The 24,822-nt window shown below is 40.7% G+C and overlaps 1 protein-coding gene, 2 long non-coding RNA genes and 1 pseudogene across 4 annotated transcripts in view; 2 read left to right on the top strand and 2 right to left on the bottom strand.

Moving 5' to 3' along the window:
• Positions 1-722: 722 nt before the first annotated feature.
• LOC116535476 lies at positions 723-2,316 on the bottom strand. The gene is made up of 2 exons (XR_004262220.1): positions 2,116-2,316; positions 723-1,805 (listed from the first exon to the last, which is right to left on the bottom strand). It is a non-coding gene; the product is annotated as an uncharacterized LOC116535476 (long non-coding RNA).
• A 2,041-nt stretch (positions 2,317-4,357) lies between these two features.
• Positions 4,358-24,822, top strand: part of PITPNB (phosphatidylinositol transfer protein beta) — a 67,890-nt gene continuing 47,425 nt past the window's right edge. For both annotated transcript variants that reach the window (XM_032256526.1, XM_032256527.1), the window contains exons 1-3: positions 4,358-4,485; positions 9,212-9,242; positions 12,389-12,534. In XM_032256526.1, coding sequence (XP_032112417.1) covers positions 4,466-4,485; positions 9,212-9,242; positions 12,389-12,534 — 197 coding nt within the window. In that variant the 5' untranslated portion in view covers positions 4,358-4,465. The remainder of the gene's footprint in view (positions 4,486-9,211; positions 9,243-12,388; positions 12,535-24,822) is intronic.
• On the bottom strand, positions 19,756-20,673 carry LOC116535663 (annotated as a pseudogene).
• On the top strand, positions 22,207-23,763 carry LOC116535474. The gene is made up of 2 exons (XR_004262218.1): positions 22,207-23,346; positions 23,635-23,763. It is a non-coding gene; the product is annotated as an uncharacterized LOC116535474 (long non-coding RNA).

Genomic DNA, 24,822 nt, shown 5'->3' with positions numbered 1-24,822 from the left:
GCAGAAGATAAAAAGAAATGGAATGGCAAAATGCAGAGAAAGCAAGGCAAATGAAAGCTACAAACCTCTCCCCTAGATAAAGGTACACATGGGCTGAGGGAGGTGGCTTGTGCCTGTAATCCCAACACTTTGGGAGATTGAGGGGGGTGTATCACCTGAGGCCAGGCATTGGAGACCAGCCTGACCAACACAGTAAAATCCTGTCTCTACTATACAAAATAATATTAACTGGGTGTGGTGGCAGGTGCCTGTAATCTCAGCTACTCAGGAGGCTGAAGCAGGAGAATTGATTGAACCTGGGAGGCGGAGGTTGCGGTGAGCCTGCAGTAAGCCGAGATGGCACCACTGCACTCCTGCTGGACAGTAAGAGAGAACTCCGTCTCAAAAAAAAAATAAAATAAAAAAAAAAAGGAGATAATTGTACACAGACATGAAATTATGTATATAATTTTAGTTCACAAATTCCCTGGGAGTCCCATCTACAGGCCTTTCTTCAGATTACAGGTTGAGAGCAGCTACTTTAGGGGCTAAATTAAATTATAATGTTTAAATGACCATTCAAATTTCTTTGACCAGAGCTGAGCTATAAACTAGTGCATAAGCGTTTCATACACACGGCCCGTGTTCAGAAATCTTTGCCTTGGTAAAATTTACCGTCATTCTTACTGTAATGAGCTCTTTACTATAGAAGGAAAGTAATGAGATTGGTAGACATATGACACTGGTAGAATTAGTTTAACTGAACATCTTCTGTGTAAAGGTTACCTTTGAGGGAACAAGGAACATCACACTACAAACAAAAAGGTTGGCTCCTTTTTGAATCTATGGACAATTACTGGCCAAAGTTATATTCTACTTTATACACATTTGCAAAAATGCATCACAGGGTTCAACATCTTCAGCTGTCACAGATAATGTCACACAACAGAGATGTTAATCCATTAGTCTGTTTTTTTCACATGTATTTGTCTTTTTCTTTATATATCCTTCTTTCTCATTTGAGGTGTTGGTTCGTGTCTTTCCTATTTTCTAGTCCCACTCATAATTCTTTCATTCTGCCATTTTTATCCTTTAAGTAGATGTAATGTAGGATTATTTTGATATACAGATTTCATGTTTTCCAGTGACCTAGCTAATCTTTCCGTCATCAAATACATCTAAACTGGTTACTTTCTCAATCTATCCTTGTTTCTCAATTGATTCTTTTAATATGAATCTTTTGATTGTGACAGATACACTGCCTGACCAAACTTCAGTCAAGCCTAGGCTTATCCGTGCAAGTTGTAAAATCTAGTTTTAACAAGAACCTCCCCAATCCTTGCTCTTCATTCTCCACCAGTCTGATCACGTCTTCAGCAAGAATTATGTTGCTTCCAGAATCTCCCTCATCCCCGATGTATCCTCTTAATAATTTTCCACCCTCTGATTGCCCTACCCCCTTATAGGTCTTTGGCTATAAATTCTCACTTGCCCATGCTGTGTTGAGAGTTGAGCACAATCTTTCCCCAACTACAAAATCCCATTACAGTGGTCCCTATACTTATCTCGAAGATGCTGAATAAAGTCTGACTTACTATACTTGAAGAGTATCATCAAATAATTTTTTTAAACAATAAAAGGGAGGCACTATCTATACTGTACACTTGGTTTGGAGGCATGCTCCATCCAGCATACTGCCTCATTTATTTCACAAACATCTGGCTACTATTTATGAGCAGGAATTCTGTTATGCAGACAAAAGAACTAGTGAACAGTTGCAGGAGGCTTCAAAAATTAGAGAAATGATGTAAAACGTCCTCATTTTTCTTTTTCTTTTTTTTTTTTTTTCTTCGGGACGGAGTTTTGCTCTTGTTACCCAGGCTGGAGTGCAATGGTGCGATCTCGGCTCACCGCAACCTCCGCCTCCTGGGTTCAGGCAATTCTCCTGCCTCAGCCTCCTGAGTAGCTGGGATTACAGGCACGCACCACCATGCCCAGCTAATTTTTTGTATTTTTAGTAGAGACGGGGTTTCACCGTGTTGACCAGGATGGTCTCAATCTCTTGACCTCGTGATCCACCCGCCTCGGCCTCCCAAAGTGCTGGGATTACAGGCTTGAGCCACCGCGCCCGGCCACGTCCTCATTTTTCTTAGTGATAAAGCATATCAACCATAATTTATCTAGAATGTTTAAAAAGTTATATTTTCAACAAGCATAACACGTGGGGAGAGATTGGAACATAAAATGACTCCTTACCACATAAATTTGGCTTTTTTTTTTTTTTTTTTTTTTTAGATGGAGTATCGCTCTTGTTGCCTAGGCTGAAGTGCAGTGTCATGATCTCGGCTTACTGCAACCTCCGCCTCCCAGGTTCAAGCGATTCTCCTGCCTCAGCCTCCCGAGTAGCTGGGGTTACAGGCACGTGCCACTACGCCCAGCTAGTTTTTGTATTTTTAGTAGAGACGAGGTTTCACCATGTTGGTCTCGAACTCCTGACCTCAGGTGATCCGCTCGCCTCAGCCTCCCAAAGTGCTGGGATTACAGGTGTGAGTCACCACGCCCGGCCAAAATTGGCAATTAATGCTGTCTCCTCAGACGTTAAAGAACATCGTCTAACTCTAAGCACACAGATTTACAGTATTCAACCCCTTAATTTCTCTAAATATCTTCCAGATTTAGTCTTCTTTCCATAATTGAGAAAAATTATTTGTCATAAAGATGGTCTGCACGCCCCAACTTAACTTTCTTCTACGATATTAGTGTAATGAATGGATTTTAAAATCTGGATTTGAAAACCTGGTTCTGCAAACAAGCTAGTACAAGTCACTTAACACGGCTCCCTGAATTTCATTTTATTCTCCCTTGTAAAGCATGCTAAAATATGTTTCATAATGTTGTTCTAAGGGTGAAATGAGATAAAGTATCTCCATTACTTAGCACAGTACTTGGCATAAAATCCAATATCCAATCAACAAAGCAGGTCCCTAGCTTCTCAACTCTTGCAAGAAAGAGCATGCATTTCCTTAAATCCCCGCCCTCACAATACCTAGCACAATTCACACATAACAAAAACTCGGTGACTCCCAGGGACTGGCTTAAGAAGAAAGTTTCTGGGAGTTTTGAGATTCCAGAAACTTTCTCCTGAGGCAGTTCCTGGGAGTCACCGAATCATTAGTCACTTCATTTCCATTACTTTTTTTGAGGCAGCCCTAACTCCACACATGTATTCCATTATCAGATACACCTGACGTTTATACAGAAATGTTTTCATGATATTTTGATCTTAATAGCCTTTCAACAGGTACTCATGGTTCTTAGAATACAAATTCCTTACAATGGCCTAGTGATCTAGTTGGTCCCAGCTGATTTTCCCCCCTCACTTAGAATGTTCTGGCCACATCTGGCGTCTGACTGATCCTTCAATACCGTAAGTTTATCCCATCCTCGGGCCCGATTTCCCTCTAACTAGCATGCCCCTCTTACATTCTAACAGGCCAGGCTCAAAGAACGACTCCTAAGGCAGCCATGGCCGGGAGTCCTCTGCCTCCCCCAGTACTCCACTGTGTTCAAAGCATAGAACTTCCCCACCTCCCCAAATTCTCCCGGCCTTCTTTCCAACTGAGTTATCTCCTCTAGGCTGTGAACTTCTTGAAAACAGGGACTGTATCTGCTTCTAAGTGCGTCCCCAATGCTTAGAACCGCTTCTGGCACAGAGCAAGCCAGCGACCACCGCTGGGCTGCGGCTTTGAGACCCAAGGCGGATTCGCTGCAACTGTGAGAACGTACTCCCAGCATCAGCCTCCTTCCCCGGGTCTGGAGGCCAAGCGCCTCATTTCCCCAGAGGGCCTTCGTCGGGAGTGTTGGCCGCTCATCCTGCCGAGTCACAGGTGAGGTTCAAGATTCTCCGCCGCGGTGGACCTCCACGAGACCGCGAAGCAGGTGAACACCCTCCCGCGGAACCTAAGCTGCCAAGGGCTGGGGAGGGGAACAGAAGCCGGCGTCGGCGACCTCCAGAACCTGTCAAGAGTCTTTCAGGTGTCGGTCAAGGAAGTGGGCCCTTCCACAGAGCAGTGAGAGAGAGCTGAAAACTGGTGACCGCAAACCGGCTTCCAAAAAACCAACTGGAAAACTCACCGGAAAGCGTAGGCTGCCCAGACGCCCAAAGGGACCAAAGCAGGAGGGAGGCGCCCTCGTAAGCAGACAGGAGTGCGCGCGCCGAATTTGCGCAACCGCAGTAGAAGCCGAACGCTCTTAAACCGGCCGCGCAACCGCAGTGGAGGCCTCGTGTGCCCGGGGTGGGGCACGGAACTGGGCGGAGCTAGGCCCCCTCGCGCGCTGACGCGACTGGTCGCGGCGGAAGGATGTAGGTGCGCAGGCGCGGAGGTGGTACGGAGGCAGGGAGGCGGGGCCGCGCAGGCGCTGTGAGAGGCGGTAGCGGCGGCGGCGGCGGCGGTGGCAGCGGCAGCTGTGAAGGGGTTCCGGGAAGATGGTGCTGATCAAGGAATTGTGAGTGGGTCCGTGGGCGCGAGCTAGGCCGTGGAACTGCAGTGACGGGAGATCTGTTGATGGAGAAGTGGCAGGCTCTCCCTAAATCGGAGTGAGCCCTGTGTCAGCCCCTCCCTGCGGGCGCCCCCTCCCTCCGACACGCGCCCCTGGCCCCCTTGAAGCCCCTCCCTGATCGCACCCCTCGGCCCTCCAGGCATTGCCCTGGTAACGCGGCCTCCCACTTCTCCGCGGCGAAGGCGGCTGGGTCTCGGCCCGAGCGCATGGCTCGGGAAGGCGCGGCCGGGAGTTTCCGCTGGGACCCGCCTTCTCCCCAACCCCCCACCCCCAGCCTGGGTCTGGGCCCACCCCCAGGTCCGCCGGTGGGAAGGAGCCGCAGTCCAAGGGTGGGGAGACACGTTGGGTCTGACTGTGATTTGTCGTCCGGGGTGGAGTCCGCTGGTAACCAGCGGGAGATGGGCTTGCCGATTGAAGGCAGCCCTGGTGTCAGGACTCGGGGTGGGACGTTGGCGCCCTGAAGTTCGTGCTGGAGCCGGGAATCTGGAAAGCCTGCGCTCAGCTGGGCAGCTCCGTGGACTTCACGGGAGAGCCTTTTCTTTTCTTGGTTTCCGCATGTTTTAAGATGAGGTGACACCCCGGGCCCCACCTACTTTCTTAGAAGTTAACACGTGGTCTGTCAAATGGAGGAATTTCGAGGTGCATCCGACCATCCGAGTGATTTTGTTGAAAAGTCACTGCTTTTCCCACTGGCAAGGACTGTGAACATTACGGAAATTTGCTTGGCTTTGAATGTGTTCATCTGTCACAGCTGGTTCTTGTCGTCAGCATCCTTTGAGCAGCTAGGGATGTCGAATACGGCCCATTCGTTGTTTTCCACGTTTTTCATTTTAGATTCTTAGAAATATTTTTGCCTTACTTTAGCTTTCTTCAGACACATTATTTTTAGTGTTCTTAAACCTTCTTTAAAAAGTCACTGATGTCATTTCTCTGCTTAATACCTCCCAAAGACTTCCTCTCTCACCCAGAATAAAAAGTCAATGCCCCTGCAACAGCCTACAAGACTTTTCACTTTTTCCCGCCCTGATTTCATTTACCACCTTTCCCCTGCCCATTCCAGCTTCACAAGCTTCCTTGCTGTTCCTCCACTACTCTACAATGAGTTCAGTTCAAGGCCTTTCCACCTGCTTTTGTTCCCTTCGCTCGAAGCGCTCTAACTGTCCTTCCAGATCTTTGCTCAGATGCTGCGTTCTCAGGGAATTTGTTTCTGAAGACCTAATTGCCGTTCCCACTATTTGGTATTTGCCTTCCCTGCTTTATCCGTCTTCATATAACCATCCAACTTGCAACGCAATTTTTTATTTTGTTTTTCTCTTACTAGTTGTATTCTCTTTCTACATGTAAGGGCCATGAATTTGTTTTGCTCACTCTCATATCCCCAGTTTTTAGAATAGTCCTTCGCATGTAATAGGTGCTCAGTAAATATTTGTTAACGAATTGATGAAAAATGATAACTTTGGTCAGTGACAGAGATGTTGAGAAGAGACATATTTTGCCTTTTGTTGGGAGAGTGAAAATTCGAATTGGGTGTATATAAAACTTTTCTTTCAAGTCGTTTATACGGTGTATCAAACAAGTGTTAATTACTCTGACTTCTATATGATGTAGGTAGATGGGTGGCAGACACTAAAACAAATGGAGAAAATAAGAAAGAAGGAACTTAACTTGGCCCACGTTACAGAGCAACTGAGTTGCAGAACTGATTTTAAACAGATCTAGTCATTTTTTTTTCATTGGAGTATTTCCTCCCTCCAAAAATGTTGCAGACACATAAAAAAAGTGTTCAGTAGATCAGTTTGACAGTTATGTGAGTAGTATGAAGCTAACTCTTGGAAAGCAGTTCCCACTGGGAATTTGCACACTATGCTTTTTGCAAACATTTGCTTTCATTATAAAATTTAAATGTACCCAGATAATGAATGTTGACAACATGTGCCCAAAGTCTAATTATTTTTCCCAAAGAGTTATAAATTAAATTTTTTTTTTTTTTTTTTTTTGAGACTGAGTCTTATTATGTTGCCCTGGCTGGAGTGCAGTGGCACCATCTCGGCTCACTGCAACCTCCACCGCCCGGGTTCAAGCTATTCTCCTGCCTCAGCCTCCCGAGTAGCTGGGACTACAGGCACATGCCACCATGCCTTGCTAAATGTTTTGTACTTTTAGTAGAGACAGGGTTTCACCATGTTGGTCAGGCTGGTCTTGAACTGCTTACTTCAGGTGATTCACCTGCCCCAGCCTCCCAAAGTGCTAGGATTACAGGCATGGGCCACCACGCCTGGCTCTCTATTTTTTTTAATAAGAATTGAAATGTTAGAAATGAGTTTCGGGGTGGGCTGTTTTCTTTAAAGTTATTATTTAAGTAGTAGACACAGTTACCACTAATGTAGAGTCCTGGTTTTAAAGAATTTGTTACTGATTCCATTTGGAAGATTATTTTTATGAGAATTTTTAGACATTTGAACATTTTCGATTGGCACTGAAAGTTGAATACTGCTTTTAGAATAATAACAGAAAATCAAAGCCTATATATTCCTTTTCACTTTTACTTGTTAAGCGAATCTTGAAGTTACTTGACTCGTTGTTCAGAATGTCTTAATCAGTCACTTTCATTTTGTGAAAGAAATTTCCTTGAAAGTGTTATTGAATAAAAATCGGGATCTTCCTGTTAGCATAAAATTACTCAGCAGTGATTCTTTGGTTTTGTGAAACTTCAGGGAAGACTGACTCTTCCTTCTCTATCCCTTCCTTTCATTCCCTCTGCAGTCCATCATCTTTCTTGCCTAGCCTCCCCAAAGATAGCTTTTCCCACTTCTGCTTGTCAGTGTTTTTCACCACCTGCAGATGACTTCAGGTCAGCTGTAGTTGTCACTTACCTCTTAGAACACCGTTCTGAGATTCCTTATTGCCTAATGAATTTAATGGATTTCTTACTATAGTATTATAGATCCTGGTCCTGATAATATGCTCCTAACCTGTATCATTCTAGTCTCCTCTCCCCAATTTTATGCCCTGGGACAGAGAGCAAGTTAGTGTGTACTGAGAAGAGAACTAAAATGATTTGGAATTTTTAGGTATGGAAGGACTTAACTGAGACGGAGTCTTACTCTGTCGCCTAGGCTGGAGCACAGTGGTGCTCTGCCTCCCGGCTTCAAGTGATTCTCCTGCCTCACCCTCCAGAGTAGCTGGGATTACAGGTGTGTGCCGCCACGCCCAGCTATTTTTGTATTTTTAGTAGAGACAGGGTTTCACTGTGTTGGCCAGGCTCGTCTTGAGCCCACCCCTGACCTTGTGATCCGCCCACCTCAGTCTCCCAAAGTGCTGGGATTACAAGTGTGAGCCACCCTGCCGGCAAGAAGTTTATTCTTGATGGAGAGTAGAAATTAGTGACCACTGTGGCTTTGAGAATGTGCATTGTTTTTGGATCACCATTATCAGAAAGACAAAGAGTGGTGGTAATTTGGTAGTTAAAGGGAAGGAGTAACAGACATGGGTTGTACATGTTGGAGATTGAGGTGAAGTGGACATTCAGAGAGAGATGTTTGAGGAGAGTAGGGAGAAGGGAGTAGGTGGAAAGTGTAGCTGGAATGCAAACCGGATATAATCTGGGTTGCATTACTCTCTTCATGCTTAGGTATAAGAAAGACTATTAACAAAGAATGTTTAGACCGAAAAGATTGTCACTAATACAATAAGCTAAATGACTCTTACTGTAAGAAAAAATAAAAAGAAACTATAGCTAAAGAGAAGTTAAAATGAGGAAAACCATTGAAAATTTTCTATAAAATGAAAGGTAAGGTTAGGAAAACATGAGAAGGATCATACACCCCCCCAATCCAGAAAAGAAGTTGCTGTCTTGGAACCAACTATAATTATGAGACAGTTGATAGGGATGGTCTTGGTTTTCAGAATTTATGGTGGAAATAAACTAAGGAATCTCCTTATCAAGCCTAGAGATAAAATGCAGCATTTTGATAAAATAATATACCATGATATTGTTTTTGGCCTTTAAGACTGCTTGCAATGGAGCTATAATGACATCTTTTTGGTATATACAATGACAAACTCTTGAACAGGATCAAACACATATTGTCTGGATGCTGGAAGGAATTATTATAAGGTTCAACGTAGTTTCCATAGTAAAAATTTTTTCTTGTTATTTCTACATGGCTCCTTATTTTTATCTTAGTAAACTTGAGGAGTAATGGAATAGTGAGAGAACAGTTTCTGGAAGCATTTATTCATGAGATTGAAGAAGTATTCTGTGAGAACCATCATAAAAACAAAATGCACAGTATATAGGTGGAGAGTGAAACCATACTGAAAATTTTGTCAGGGCAGCCTGACCTGACAATCTACAAACATTACATTCTGTACCCTGCAGTTTTCAATGTTGAGTTTTCTCCTTTTTCTTTACTGTCAAGAATCTCTGCAGCTGCTCTTTGGGGTCCTGGGAACACTAAATGCAAATGAACATTGGGATCCAGAAATGATAATTTTAGTTCCCCAATTGGGGTATAAGCAATGCAGAGACCCTCTTCCATGACACCCTTTGATTTTTTTATTTAAGAGAACTGTTTCTGTTATCACTGGATTTAAGGTAAAACCTCTTTAGAGATCTGTGTTTAAAGCTATTTCATATGTAATGTATATATTTTTTCTTTTGTCTTTTTAGCCGTGTGGTTTTGCCATGTTCTGTTCAGGAGGTAAGTTTTTCTTACTTCTGCATCATTTTATTGATATATGTACTGTACTTTGATCAATGTTATTCTAAGTTTATATTTTCGTAGCATTGATTTACCTTTTCATTCCACCTGATGTGACAGAATGAATTATGATAATGGATTGCAAATGAATTTCTTGTTACACTGGCTTGTTCTGGAAGAGTCTAAAGAATGTAGTTTAACCTCCTGTCTAGTGCAGGAATCTTTCTTCAACATCCCAGAGAAATGAGGCTCCAGCCTCAGCTTAGGTAGTTTAAGGTTAAGTAACTTGCTGCTTAGAGAAGCAGCCTACTTTACTGTTGGACATTTTAAACGTTTGTCTTTGACCCAAAATCTGCTTTTCCTATAGTGCTTGGCTCTTGTTGACAGTTTATCCCATTTGAGCAATGGGAAATAAACCTGTTCTGTCTTGAAGTGGTAATCCTTCAGGTTTTCTGATGGCAACTCTCCCTCCAGCCAACCACCTCCCCCATAAGCCCTTTTATTTCATCTTAGACAGTCCCAAGGTTAAACATTCCTGGCACATTCATTTGGCCTAACACAGCATGATCTGTAGACTTCCTCACCAGCTGGTCCCATTACTATATGTGTTGTAATTATTGATCTGAACTGCAAACAGTATTCCGTACATGGTATGACCAGCACAGAACTGTAAGAGCTTATTGTCTTCCTCAGTCTACACATGATACGGAACGTGCATGTCCTGGAGTTATAGCCATGTGTAGTATAGCCAAGAATGAGGATAAGGGCAGAAATAGCTTCAGAGAAATCAAGATATGTATAGCAAAACCCATAAACCCCTCTAGGCTCTTTTGTAACTTGCACACAGTTCCCATTTGCTCAGTTTTCTGGTTTTCCTAGAGCTGACAGTAGATTAGAAGCAGTGACTTGGAAGTGGGACAAAACAAACTGATAACCTAAGAAGTGACAGCTGACAGAAGACAGAAAGAAATGCAGGAAGTGAAAGAGAGTAGCTGTCTGGCACTGGTTAATGTAGACTTGAACACAGCTGTATGTATCTCAGGAGGATTCACTGTATTAAAACACTCCAGAGAAGCCAGGCACCCCTGTTCTCTATTTGCACAATTGATTGTTTGAACTTGAATGTGGAAATTGTCATTTGTTTCTGTTAGATTTTTTCTTTTGGTTTCAGCTGGTTGGATTAGCTTGTCAGAATCTTTTTGAGTCTTGGTATTGTCACTGAACATACTCTTCTTGGCTTTCTGTTATACTCACTTTTTTTCTTTCTTTTCTTTTCTTTTCTTTTTTCTTTTTTTTTTTTTTTTTTTTGTGATGGAGTCTTGCTTTGTTTCCCAGGCTGGAGTGCAGTGGCACAATCTCAGCTTGCTGCAACCTCTGCCTCCTGGATTCAAACAGCTCTTACTACCTCAGCCTCCTGAGTAGCTGGGTTACAGGCACCCACCACCATACCTGGTTGATTTTTGTATATTTAGTAGAGATGGGGTTTCACCATATTGGTCAGGCTGATCTTGAACTCCTGACCTCAGGTGATCTGCCCACCTCGGCCTCGCAAAGCCCTGGGATTACACACATGAGCCACTGTGCCAGGCCTATGCTCCCATTTTTAAAACATGTCTTCTGTGTCTATTTCTTACTCTTTTTTTTATTATTCTTAAAAAACGAGAATGAAAGCAAGCCTAAGTAGCACGCCACAAAATGTCAGTCCATTAACATTTTTTTGGATAGAGTTCTTTTCAATTTTTGTTACTGTGTGTTCCTGACCAAAAGGAAATTTATCTTTTAACTTAGACTCATTTGAGTCCTGTTTTAGAATATGATAGTGTTTAAAAGTACATACTGAAGGTATTTAAGGATTGTGGCATTATTAGACTAATCCTAGTGTTGTGTCATGGAAGGCTGAAAGGAGAAGTATCTGCAGGCCGTACAGAAATTGGAGCATTTAAGACATATGTTTGGTTTCAACTTCCCAAACACTTCTAAATTGAGTAAGAGCGTGTGTGTGGGTGTGTTTTTAAATTTAATTAATGGGTAAAATAGCATGGTATCTCCATGTGATTTATAGATACGAATGTTTACTGAGCTTACAACTACCTGCTGTTTTGTCCCTCACGTAAAATGTTAGTTTTGAAATCACAAGTTCTTAGAGGTAGATTTTTGTAACTTTTCTTCGGATATATGCTTATCAAGAAGAAATACACTTCTTCAAGCTGTTTTCATTAGAAGAACCAATTTTAGCCAAATTTGAAGAGATGGGAGACAGTGCCATGGTTGGGTCACTGGAACAAGTTAGAACACAAGAACTTTTTCCAACATTTGTTGGAACTAATGACTTCAGATTGGCATAGAAAATACAGCTGACTTACAGGTATTGATGCAGGCCTCTGAGGTTTCTGATTCACTTTAAATGAAATAGAAACTACTCTCAGCAATTTCCTGCCTTTTATAGTAATATGTGTATATTTATATTACTTTAAAAACAGTTTCCGTTTATTCTGTTTACTTGAGGACTCACAGTGAACATTTTTCATCCTGGGCCCCCAATACTGTTTCTGGTTAGCTGAAGAAGGACCAAATTGAGTGTATCACAAATAAGTCATAAGGAAAAAATGACCCCAGAAGTCTACTAAGATTTGGACTGTCTGTTATGTTTCTTTGGCTCTCCAGGCTTTTGTTATTACAGTTTATATCCCTCCCCTTTATCATTAAGAACAATATGCTGGTTACTCAGCTTTAGTTGGCAAAGTGCCAATTGTATTTCTGCCATACCTTTCTTGGAATTTTGTGAAGTTAAATGAGATATAATAGAGGTGAAAATGCTTTGGAAAGTACAAATATATATTATTCAAAAGTTGAACCAAGTGTCGAGACATTTTCATGATACATGGATAGTGTAAAGGCACCAAAGTGTAACTGGCAATTTTTTTGAATAATGAAAGTTCTATAAAATATAGTTTTTTTAAACTGTATGATAATATGCTGTTTGTCTTCCTAAACATATAAATTTGTAATTTGAATTGTGTTTTCATGTTGAACACAGTTGTGCCGAATGGTTTGGATAGGCTCTTCCGTATCTTCTGTATTAAGATTTTAGCATATTCTGCAGTTACTACTGTCTTACTGAGTTTCTGTGTTCTTTGAAATTTCAGTATCAGGTTGGGCAGCTTTACTCTGTTGCAGAAGCCAGTAAGAATGAGACTGGTGGTGGAGAAGGAATAGAAGTCTTAAAGAATGAACCTTATGAGAAGGATGGAGAAAAGGGACAGTATACACACAAAATTTATCACCTAAAGAGGTAGGTGGTGTTCACATTTGATGGATTTTAACTACCTGGCTTACTTATGAAGCATGTAACTAGCTAATTTAACTAGTAGATGTGAAGTACATTTTTAATTTCAGTGTGATATATTGCACTTTAATTTTTTGAGAGAACCTCCTCCTTTATTTATTTGTAAATTAGAAAAGTATTATATCTGCTTATAACAAAAATTCAAATAAAAACTTAGTCCCCGCTCCTTGCTACCAAATATTTGTAACACAGTGAGAAACACTAGAAGCAGTTTAGAGTTTATCCTTCTGGATCATTTTCTGTATATATTCAAAGGAATTTATAAAACAGACATAAATAGCCATGTATTACTTGTATCAATTTTAGTTTTCTATAGCAAATGGACCATATGTATGGTTTTGCAGTTTGCTTTATTTCTCGTGAACATCTTCCATATTATTATTATTTAATACCTGTGATTTATTTTGAAGCTGAGTAAAATTTCTTATGGACATAGTATAGTTTACTTAACCTACGTTGTAAGTCCATTTAGTATTTTAGATATTTTCTAGTTTTTGTCTGTTATAAATAGTGTTTCTGGCCAAATGTGGTGGCTCACATTAATCTCAACACTTTGTGAGGCTGAGGCAGGAAGATCACTTAAGCCTTAGAGTTCGAGACCAGCCTGGGCAACACAGGGAGACCCCATCTCTACACAAAAAAAAAAAAAAAAAAAAAAATTAGCCAGGCATGATGATGTGCACCCATGATCCCAGCTACTTCGGAGGCTGAGGTGGAAGGATCGCTTGAACTCAGGAGTTAGAGGCTGCAATGAGCTATGATCACATCATTGCACTTCAGCCTGCGCAAAAGAACAAGACTGTCTCAAAAAATAAATAAACTTTCTGTGAACACGGTTATACGTGTGTGTCTGTATGCCTTAGGTTATTTGTTCCTAACAGAAATTATGAAAGGAGAAATTCATAAAAGGATTGCTGGGAGGGCATGCACATTTTAAATTTTGATATTACTGCCAAAATGGCTCTTCAAGAGTGTGATAGTATTCACTTTTCCATATTTTTCTTTCTAATTTTAACGATTTTGTAGACAAAAAATAGTCTCTTGTTAAAATTTGTATTTGTGAGTAAGGTTGAATGTCATTATGTTAACTGATCCTTTGAATTTCTTATATGACTTTTGGCTCTTTGTATCCTTTCTTTTTTTTTTCCTCTTTGGTTTGTTGCAGTTTTTTTGCACATTCTCCTAAGTTTGGCAGTCTAATCTGTATCTTTGGCATCAATATTTTAAAACAAAAAATGCTGGCCGAGTGCAGTGGCTCTCGCCTGTAATCCCAGAACCTTGGGAGCCGAGGTGGGAGGATTGTTTGAGCTCAGGAGTTTGAGACCAGTCTGGGCAGTATAGTGAGACCTCATCTCTACAAAAAGAAAAACCAAGCAAAAAAGGGCTGCTAGTATTTAATCTAAGAGCAAAAGACCAGTAATGGCTTTTAAGAGTCCATTTTGTCTTTAGTCTCCCTAGTTAATTAAAGGTAGGGGATCTTTTCTCTTGACTCTGTTCTCTTCATATTGAAATGAATCATACTCATGTTTTGTGGAACTCCTTAAAGTTGTAGCTGTCATGATCGGTATTCTTTTATATTTCCTCAGTTTAACTCTGCTGGTTGGTTTATAGTGACACATAACCTACTCATCCTTGGTTTATAGTGACAAATAACCTTATCACTTTATAGTACCTTATATTTTATTATTGTTTTCTCTTAGAATACAACATTTCTTGCTTCTGTTGCAGGTTTGACTTGAGAAATAAGGCAATAACTGATCAAATTATCCACAGAAAAGGTCTTTTTCATTTCACGGTTTCTATTAATTTGTTAGAACTCTAAGTATATCTGAAAATATGTCTCAATTGAGAGAAAATTTTGGCATTCCAAATGATATAGTCTGTATAATATTTAAAGTTTTGAATTTGCTTGTAAGTATTCAGCTTTCTTTTTTAACATTTTTGCATTTGCCTGTTAATTGAATTATACCACCACATATAAAAGTTCCTCTTGTAAATACTGGACTCTTCCTGGGGGGTTCTAAAATAAGCCAGAAAGTTTGATGTATAAAATTTTGTGCTGGCCTGTGATGTCCTCTTTAGATCACTATTCTATAAGTTAATAAATTTGAAATAGATTCAAAATGCCCTCTGGTTGAAATCTAAGAGTTGGAGTGTTGAGGAAGTATTTGATACATTCTTGCATGGAAAAGAACAGTAGTGAAATAATATGTAATATATAATATGTTACATGTTTTATGAAAAGAATCAGGAAAAAAAAAGCCTGAATGAGGTATGTTGAGATGTTAAAAATATTTATCACCTGGTAGTGGGATACAGGTGATTAAAAAAATTTTTTTCTATTCTGGATTTTCATTTTTATGAGAAGGAAAAGGAATGTTAAATATTATTTTTTAAACAGTTGATTGAGATAACACTCCAGCCATGAATAAGGAATCTCATAAGCTGAAGAGGGCTATGTAAATATGGTTAGTGCAAGAGATATCCTTATTCCGGAGGGGTTATTTGGGCATGAGGTTCAGAATTTCTCTCAAGCTTTTAATGGATTAAATAAAAGAAAATTTTGGCTCTCTGGCGGCCAATCTTCCAGCATACTTGGGCTTCTAGAACAGCTTCTCCATTCCCAGGAGGAGTGGAAATCATTCTAGGGTACCCTGTGGTTTTGCCCTTTCATGCACTCATTTACTTCTCATTGCAGTCCTGAGAAATAGACAATATACATACTGTCTCTAAGACACTAAGGCACATTTTTACCCAAGGTCATAGCTAATAAGTGGCAGAATGGTGACAGAGACCTAGATTCTGATTTCAAATCCCACACCCTTTTGTTCCAGGTGCCTGATGAGTACGAGGCACTCCCATTAAAAGGGAGAGAGGGGATCTGATGGGATGGCGGGGGTTATTTGATGCCCATATAGAAGGTCAGCCTTATCACACAAAGATGGCAGCTGTGGGGAGAAGCACAGAGAGGAATGAGACAGGAAAGGGAAAAAGGAAAGAGGGTGGCAATAATGGGTCTTAGACAGCATGGCAATTAATGGTTGTTCTGACAGTAGTGAGAAACAAAAACCTATCCAATAATAAATAAACTGGGCAAAACAGGGCCCAGTTGCTCTCCTCTGGAGGAGGGAATGGCTATGGGGCAAGGGCAGTCAGATGTCCACACTGACAAATGTGTCAGTGTCAACACTGAAAGCATGTTAGCCACAGGATAACTATATTATGGAAGGGCAAAGAATCATTTAGTAGTAAGTGCTGAGGCCTTCACTGTGCTGCAGGAAAGACCTCCATCCCAGGGCAAGCCTGAAGGTGCAGCCCCATCAGACTTATGTTTTCTTTAGGGCATCAGCTCAGCATGCTGAAGACATACCCACAGTCCGTAGCTAGTTTTCAAGCTCTCCCTGAGGAAGTAAAATTCGTGTCTAATAATATGTTTCCTTTTTCAGCATTTGCTCCTTAAATTATCCTAAGCTGTGCACTGTCACTATGTAACATCAGTAGAACTACAAACCTGACTAAGGCCACGAAGGCTTTATTTTACGTTTGAGATACTTGAAATTCTAACGTCCGCTTTACCCAGGATAACTCAAGTCTCTGGATTTCCTGACCTGTATGATTTCCCATTTTAGCAAAACATTTCTCGGTAACATGTATACACTTAATTTCAACCAGAAGGGTGAAAAACAGTCTTTGAGAATATTGACAAAATCCAAAAGTTGGCGACTCATTGCACGGGACACTTGAAATGTCCGGTTTCCTTGAATCTCCAGTAATAAATCATCTCATGGGGTAATGAGATTTTGTCCATATTATGTATAATAACTTAGAGTGAGTCGTTGCCCATGGTAATCCTGAATGGAAGATCTAGTACTTATGTATTCTTACTGTGTGTTGGTCACTGGGTCACTGGAAGTGCTCTAGGTAGGAGTTTATTCATTCCTCACAGCAACTTTTTTTTCTTCTGATTACAGCAACTTTTTATAGTGAGGAAACTGAGGTCTAGAAAGGTTTAAGTAACTTGCCCCATGTCTCACTGCTATTTGGTAGCAGAGATAGAACTTGAACGCAGACCAACTCCAGAACCTCCCACCTTAACCACTTTGTTCTATGTCTGAGTCCTGTGGGAGGGTCAGAGTATTTTCCATTTCTTGAAGTTAACTCCATGGAGGGTCAGAGTATTTTCCATTTCTTGAAGTTAACTCCATGGGAGTTTATAGAAAAATACTTCCAAAATCACAGATGTCACCATATCTATTTTCTCTGAAGTCTTTAACATCTAAAGTCTTCTTCCAAAACAAAGCTAAACTTAAGAAGGTATTTAAGATTCCAAATTGCCTAAGTCCGTTCAGAACAAAAGCCCTTGGCTCTAAGAAAGCCAGTCTCTTTGTTGTCTTCCTAACATAAACTGTTCAGCTTACCCCAAGCCTTTGTTCAGCCCCTTATGTTGGGCCTCTCATAACCCGCTTGGTTTTCTGAGCACACCTCAGAACTATCCTGTGCAGAGGCATTCCATGGCTAATTGTATTCATTTTGATCCCTTTTCCCTAAACCCATCATTTTTTGTCAGTTCTACTCATTTTGACACCTGGTCATATATTTCCATAGATGCTCGTTTGTCTCATTGTTTCCCATTTTCCATTTAAGTTTGTTTCTTTAATATTCACTTAGTAGTAGATGGTAGCGAGAGAAGAGGGAATTTACTGGGCAGAGAATTTTGGAGCAAAACAAAGAAAGGTGTTGTAACTCTCGAATGGTGTTTCAGAGAAAAACTTGTAGCTCTCCTGAGACCTCACTGTATGAACACACTGACCAGTCGTTTTTGCTAGTTTATTTGCTCGCCCTTCTTGGGGAAAGTCAGCTTTATTCTTTCTTATTTTGTGTGTTATACTTTCGCCATCTTCAGAAAGTCCTGATTGATGGGGAATTTCTAAAGCTTTGCCAACTCCAGAACTGCCTTGTTTCCCGAAGGTTGAAATAGCAGAGGTTTTTACTGAAAAATCATTATTTTAAAATGTCATGTGGTTCCAAGGTAAGAGTTCATTTTCGTAAGCAAAAGGAGTCGTTTGCCAGGAACTTAAATTATGTTTAAAGTGAGAAATTTAAACCACCTGAAAAATGAAAGATTGATTACATATACTTCTCTCATTTTGGGAGGCTGAGGTGGGTGGATCACTTCAGGTCAGGAGTTCGAAACCAGCTTGGCCAACATGGTGAAACCCCGTCTCTACTGAAAATACAAAAAATTTAGTTGGGCGCGGTGGCAGGCGCCTGTAATCCCAGCCGCTTGGGAGCCTGAGTTAGAATCACTTGAACCCAGGAGGTGGAGGTTGCAGTGAGCCGAGATCGCACTGTTACACCCCAGCCTGGGCGACAAGAGTGAAACTCGGTCTCAAACAAAAAAAAAAGAAGAAAAATACTATTAGCCAAATATAGTTTGTTCTTGAGTCAAAAATTAGCCATCATAGACACAACATGTTATTTTTCATTGTATATAGTTTGGTCAATTTTGCACAATTCAAAGTTTTCCAAATCAAGAGTAATCCTATTTCAGAAAAATATTCAGAAGTATTTTCTGAAATATATTGTTTCCTCTTGATGGTGTATCTTATTTTTCATTTATTATTCACCTTTTATTGGGTGAAAAATACTTCTCTCTTTGTTTTTTATAATTCTTCAGGACTTTAGAGTCTCCTGTCTCCCAGAAGTTAGCCAGTTTGTGTCTGGTTATTTTATTCCCTCTCCACAAACTAGGGTTTTCAATCATTTCTGTAATTTCCCCCCTTTTGCATCTTCTTTCTCCTTTCTTTCTTTCTTCCTTTCTTTCTTTTCTGTTAATCGAAGTTACCTTTCTCTCTCTGTCTTGCCTCCAGGCTGATATTTTGCCATCCATTCGTTTTCTGGCTTTTAAATTAATTGAGATATAATTATGCCATAAAATTCATTCCTTTAAAATATACACTGTAGTAGTTTTTAATATATTTACAGAGTTGGGCAGCTGCCATTATTACTTAATTTCAGAACATTTGCAACAATCCGAAAAGAAATCTTGTGTTCATTAGTAATCACTATTACCCCTCCTCCCAGTGCCTGGCAACCACGGGTCTACTTTGTATCTCTGTAGATGTATTATGGACATTTTATGTAAGTGGAATCATATAATACGTGGCCTTTCGTGATTGACTTTCACTTAGCGTGTTTTCAAGGCTTGTCTGTTTGTTAAAGCATGCATCAGTACTATTTTGATTGCTGAGTACTCTTCCATTGTATAGACCTGCCACATGTTGTTTATCCATTCATCAGTTGTTGAACATTTAGGTGGTTTTCGCTTTTGGCTGTTATGAGTAATGCTGCTGTGAACATTTGTGTATAATGTTTTGTGTGTAATAGTAGAACGTATGAATGTCTTTTCAGTTCTCTTGGAGATATATATTGCCCTGAGTGAAATTGGCTGGGTCATATGACCACTCTATATTTAACCTTTGAGGAACGGCCAATCTGCTTCCCAAAACAACTGCATACTTTATAATGTTACCAGCAGTGTATGAAGGCTCTAGTTCCTCCACGTCCTCATTACCTTTTTTATTATAACCACTCTAGTGTGTGTGAAATGGTATCTCATTGTGGTTTTGATTTGTATTTTCCTGGTGATTAATGATGTTAACATCTTTTCAAGTGCTTTTTGGTTATTTGTATATCTTCTGTGAATAAATATCTGTTCAAATCTTGTACCTCCACTTTTTAAAATATTTTTTTTTGGAGACAGGATATCACTTTGTCATCTAGGCTGGACTGTAGTTGCTTATTTCATTGTAGCCTTGAACTCTTGGGCTCAAGCAGTCCCCCTACCTCAGCATCTCGAGTACCTGGGACCACAGGTGTGCACCATTGTGTACTCTTAATTTTTTTTTTTTTTTTTTTTTGGTAGAGATGGGGGTCTCCCTGTGTTGCCCAGGCTGGTCTCCAACTCCTGGTGCTTAAGCTGTCCTCCTGCCTCAGCCTCCCATAGTGCTGGGATTACAGGTGTGACCCACTGTCCTTGGCCCTGGCTGCCCATTCTTTTTTTTTCTTTCCGTTTTAATGTTTACAATTTAATAATCTCTTGATGATTGCAAACATGTATGACTGTTTGGTAGTATTCAGAAATGTTACAATAATGGCAGTTTTTTTCAGTTGGTGTGTAGTCCTCAATAATTATATGTGAAATTGCTGTCAAACCAGTAAGACTGCATTTATGCATCCATCATTTTCAGCATCGTTGGTAACTGGAACATGTTTTCCCCAAATAACTTTGCCTCCTTGAGTCACAAGGCCCAATTTACTCACATTTACCTCAACGATAGTACCTTTGGTAGTAACACCCAAAGTTGTATACAGCAGGGTTGAGGGATTCTTCTTTACAACAAGTATTGGTATGCAAAAGGTGGCTTTCAGTTCAGGATGTGTTACATGGGCTTTCTTGAAATGCAAGGCCTCTGGCATGATGAATCTTTCATATTTAGGTGGTTTTCTTGTAAAGCCATCTCCAACAAAGCAGACTTTAGTAACCATCCTCTTCCATGCCTCCTCCTTTCTCTTTCCTGTTGGAGTAACTTTTAAGACTTCTGTTTCTCCCTGGGCATGTACTTTAGGCAGAGGGACTTCCCATTTTCCCGCCTTCTGTTTTTGTTTCTGTCTAATCATATTGGGAAGTACTTTAGCCCGAGGCTGTCCCTCTCTGTCCACCAGATAGACAGGTAGTGCTCCCTGTGGAGTCTTTTCATCATTCTTTTGTTGGTGTTTCTCTTTTCATGCATCTTGATAGTCTTTTTCATTTGTATTTCTCAGCATGACCTGTTTATGGGAAAGCTTAGCCTTCAGACCAGTCATTTTCTTTGCCGCCTTTGAACGTTCTCGAGCCTCTCAACTTTCCCTCTTTCTCTTTTTCTCATAGTAATCCAAACGGTATCCATAGCATTTACAGTGTAATTCAGTATATTAGTTCTGTGACGTGGTGATGGTTGCAGAGCTGCAGGAGCAGCCCCTGGGGTGTGAAAATGTTCTCAATTTTTGGGTCTCAGAGACCCATGAGCCGGCACCGCACCCCATTCTTAAATCGAGTTTTCTTTGTTGTGTTATTTAAATATTCTGGGTACTTATAATATAGGTGATTTGCAGATTTTCCTCCCATTCTGTGAGTTTTCTTTTCACTTCCTTGATAGTGTCTTTTAAAGCTTAAAAAATTTTTAATTTTGGTGTATGCCTGTAGTCCCAGCTACCTAAGAGGCTGAGGTGGAAGGATTGCTTAAAGCCAGGATTTCAAGACCAGCCTGGGCAATAGTGCAAAACATACTGAGACCCTGTCTCCAAAAATTAAAAATTAGCCCGTCACGATACTGCATGTCTGTTGTAACTACTCAGGAGACGGAAGTGGGAGGTTCGCTTGAGCCCAGAAGTTGGAGGTGGCAGTGATTTATTATGACACCACTGTTCTCCAGCCTAGTGACAGAGCAAAACCCTGTCTCTTAAAAAAAAAAAAAAAAAAAAAAAAAAAGTTTATTATTTTGATGAAGTCCAATTTATTTTTTCTTTTTGTAGTTTTTGCTTTTGGTGTCATCAAAGAAATCATTGCCCAATCCAAGCTCATAAAGATTTGCATATTTATTTTCTTAAAAGAATTTTGTAGTTTCAGTTTTTATTTAGGTCTTTATCCATTTTGAGTTAATTTTTACAACCATCCAGTCTTGCCCACTTCAATTAATTTTTCACACAAAGCCAGAATGATCATACAACTCATCAGGTTGTGCCATTACTTTTTTAAAGCCTTCGTTGGCTTCCCATCACACCAAGAATAAAATCTAAACTCTGTGACCTAAGGTGGGGCCCATGTGGTATTTCTGCCCTCTCTCCATGTTTGGTCACTGCAGTCTACCCATCTTGGAGGCCTAAGAGTGGCTCAAGCAGGTTAAGTCTTTTGCTGTCTTAGGACCTGTAGTCATGCTGTTCCCTCTGCTTGCTGTTCTGTTCCCTGCCTCCGTAGCCTTGGCTCACTGTTGTAATTTATTTTCTCAGAGAGGCCTTCCTGACTACCCTTGCTCCACTTATTCATTGCCCAGTACCCTGTTCTTTAATTTCACCGCACTGCTTGGTAAATAATTCTCTTTGTGTTTTTTTGCTTACTAATCTGTTTTCTGCCTCTATTCCTAAAAAGAAACTCTGAGTAGGAATTGTCCCTGTGTGCTCACCATTATTTACACATTCCCTGGCCTGGCACAGTGGACACAGTAATGTTTGAGTGCATGAATGAATGAGGTACCGTGTGTGTGTGTGTGTGTGTGTGTGTGTGTGTGTGTGTGTGTGTGTGTGTGTGTGTGTGTGTGTGTCTGTCTGTCTGTGTGTGTTTGTCTGTGTGTGTCCGTATGTTTTTCTTTTTGAGACAGTCTCATTGTCCTCAGACTGAAGTACAGTGGCGTGATCTCGACTCAGTCTGAGTGCAATGTCTGCCTCCCTGGGTCAAGCGATTCTCCTGCCTCAGCCTCCCAAGTAGCTGGGATTACAGGCACCCGCCACCATGCCCAGCTAATTTTTGTATTTTCAGTAGAGACAGGGTTTCACCATGTTGGCCAGGCTGGTCTTGAATGCCCAACTTCAGGTTATCTGCCCACCTTGGCCTTCCAGAGTGCTGGGATTACAGGCGTGAGCCACCGCACCTGGCCCTTTCTTTTTTTGTCATCTCAACTGAGCTTTTCCTGACGGGTGAAGAGAAGGCCTCTCACCTTCTCTTTTAAGAAGTGTATTTAAGGGATATTTCAGTTGATCATAAAATGAAAGATTAATTGGTTTATTTGTGGTAAATTAATCTGATCTTCAAATTCTTCCCTGTATTTTTCTGTGCTTTATGTTCACCTGCAGTAGGAAGGAGAAGGGGGGAAAGCTATCTTGCTTGTGTGGCTTACAGATAGACATAAGAATTTCCAGGGAAAAGTACAGTTGGAAATGATTTGCCATCTCAGGAATAGGATTTAAAAAGGAATACACCTAGATCAGGCGTTCAGTGTACATTATGGTCATATTTTACCCGAAAGTTAAATATTCTTAAAGTACTGTTCCAAGTGGGAGAAAGGATATGTATTCTTAGAGAGTCTTCATGGTCCTGGGCGTTGTACTATGGGTAACTCTTAGCTCTTCACTCTTAAGCAGCTGGACTCTAGCCATGTTTACCTGGAGGTAAGTAAGCACTGTTAGAATACTGGTTTATCACCAGGGAGCACCATTTGTGAATAGTTTGGGAGGACAAGAGCAGAACTGTTCTTTTTGCATGTTTGTTTTTGAAGGCCTAGCTCCTATTTGTTAATTCAGTTAATAATTGTTCCTTTTCTGAAGCTCTCTAAGCTTCCAAAACAGGAATCCACTGCATTTTACTAAAGGGTCTTAACTAAGTGGTAATGTGGTGGGAAAATGATGTATATGCTCTCAATTCTATGTAAATAGCACACCTGAACTACCATGTTAGGAATATATTAAGGTTGCCATTAATGAAAATTTCTTACCTTTGAAGTGGAATTGAAATTTAATTTTATTTACTCCATATATACATTTACATCAAGTTTAGTCATTTACTTAGATTCATTGAGGAGAAATATATTTGATAATGTACTCAAACAAAAAATCAGTAAATTTGAATAAAGCTAGCTTATAAGTTTGAACTTGATTAACTCAGTCAAAACAGAAAATGAATTGTTGGAATTCACATGGTGGGAAAAGTATCTTAGAAATAAATAGGTAGGCCGGGCGCGGTGGCTCACGCCTGTGATCCCAGCACTGTGGGAGGCCGAGGCGGGTGGATCACGAGGTCAAGAGATAGAGACCATCCTGGTCAACACGGTGAAAACCCGTCTCTACTAAAAATACAAAAAATTAGCTGGGCATGGTGGCACGTGAGGCTGAGGCAGGAGAATTGCCTGAACCCAGGAGGCGGAGGTTGCGGTGAGCCGAGATCGCGCCATTGCACTCCAGCCTGGGTAACATGAGTGAAACTCCGTCTCAAAAAAAAAAAAAAAAAAGAAATAGGTATTCAGAGTGAGATAAAGAAATACTAAAATTTTTATGTAGATTTGGCTTATGTTGGCCTTTAATGATATTCTAATTTCCTTCTGTTTTGAGTCAGCAAATTTTAGGACATTTATGAATATTAAAGTTCTTCACATATCAGGCACTATAGGAATAAATAGGAAAAAGTATGTGTCTGAGTTAATACAGAACTGTTTTTCCCGCCTTTTCTTTTTTTTTCTGAGACAGAGTCTTGCTTTGTTGCCCAGGCTGTAGTGCAGTGGCACAATCTCAGCTCACTGCAACTTCCATCTCCCAGGTTCAAGCAATTCTCCTGCCTCAGCATCCCAAGTAGCTGGGGTTACAGACACGCACCACCACGCCTGGCTAATTTTTTGGATTTTTAGTAGAGACAGGGTTTCACCGTGTTGGCTAGGCTGATCTCAAACTCCTGACCTCAGGTGATCCACCCACCTGGGCCTCCCAAAGTGGTGGGACTATAGGCATGAGCCACCACACCTTGCCTCTCCTGCTTTTTCTAAATTGACCAACTGCACCATTGATAAATCTGTTTGCCATACTTTCAGATGAATAGGTAATCTTATAGCTTGGCTTAAAAAATTATCCTCATGTGTTCCATTGTACCCTGATTAGACCTCACCCACACTTAAAGGGATTTTGGTTCTAGTTCTTTAGCAATGTGATAAATTTTTTGGACCACTAGATACTCTTTGACTTTTAAGGTGATGATATTTTCAGTTATCCTGGCTTCATGTTTCTGAAGTTTGAATGAATCGTTCCACCATTTGAAAGGAATAAGTGATCAGAGAATTAGCCCCTTTCATTTTTAAGGATGTGATGGCACGTGTAAATCACTTTATGTTCTTGGAGTCTCACTAGTACTACCATATATCTACTTTTCTTTTCCAGTGATTTAATTTGCCAGAAAAGTGGAACCTCCAAGCTGTGTACCCATTCTTAAGCACTGTTGGCCTGATGACTGAGAGGACAAGTGACAGGGCTGTCCACACTACCTCTTCTCTTGCTGCTTAGCTCTGCATGGCATGGCTTCCATACCATCTGTCTTGCTTAGGCTGCCAAATTCATAAGAATAGCTCTGGCCAAATGCGCAATCATATTACAATGTCAGAAGTCTTCTCTGGAGGCCACATCTCCTCAGTTTGTTCTTTCTCTTAGTTGAGCAAATGA

The sequence above is a fragment of the Sapajus apella genome, unplaced genomic scaffold (genome assembly GCF_009761245.1).
Source record: "Sapajus apella isolate SASKATOON/1434 unplaced genomic scaffold, GSC_monkey_1.0 scaffold95, whole genome shotgun sequence".
Classification (NCBI taxonomy): domain Eukaryota; kingdom Metazoa; phylum Chordata; class Mammalia; order Primates; family Cebidae; genus Sapajus; species Sapajus apella.
The sequence above is the reverse complement of the archived record's forward strand: the minus strand, read 5'-3'. Positions and strand labels throughout refer to the sequence as shown.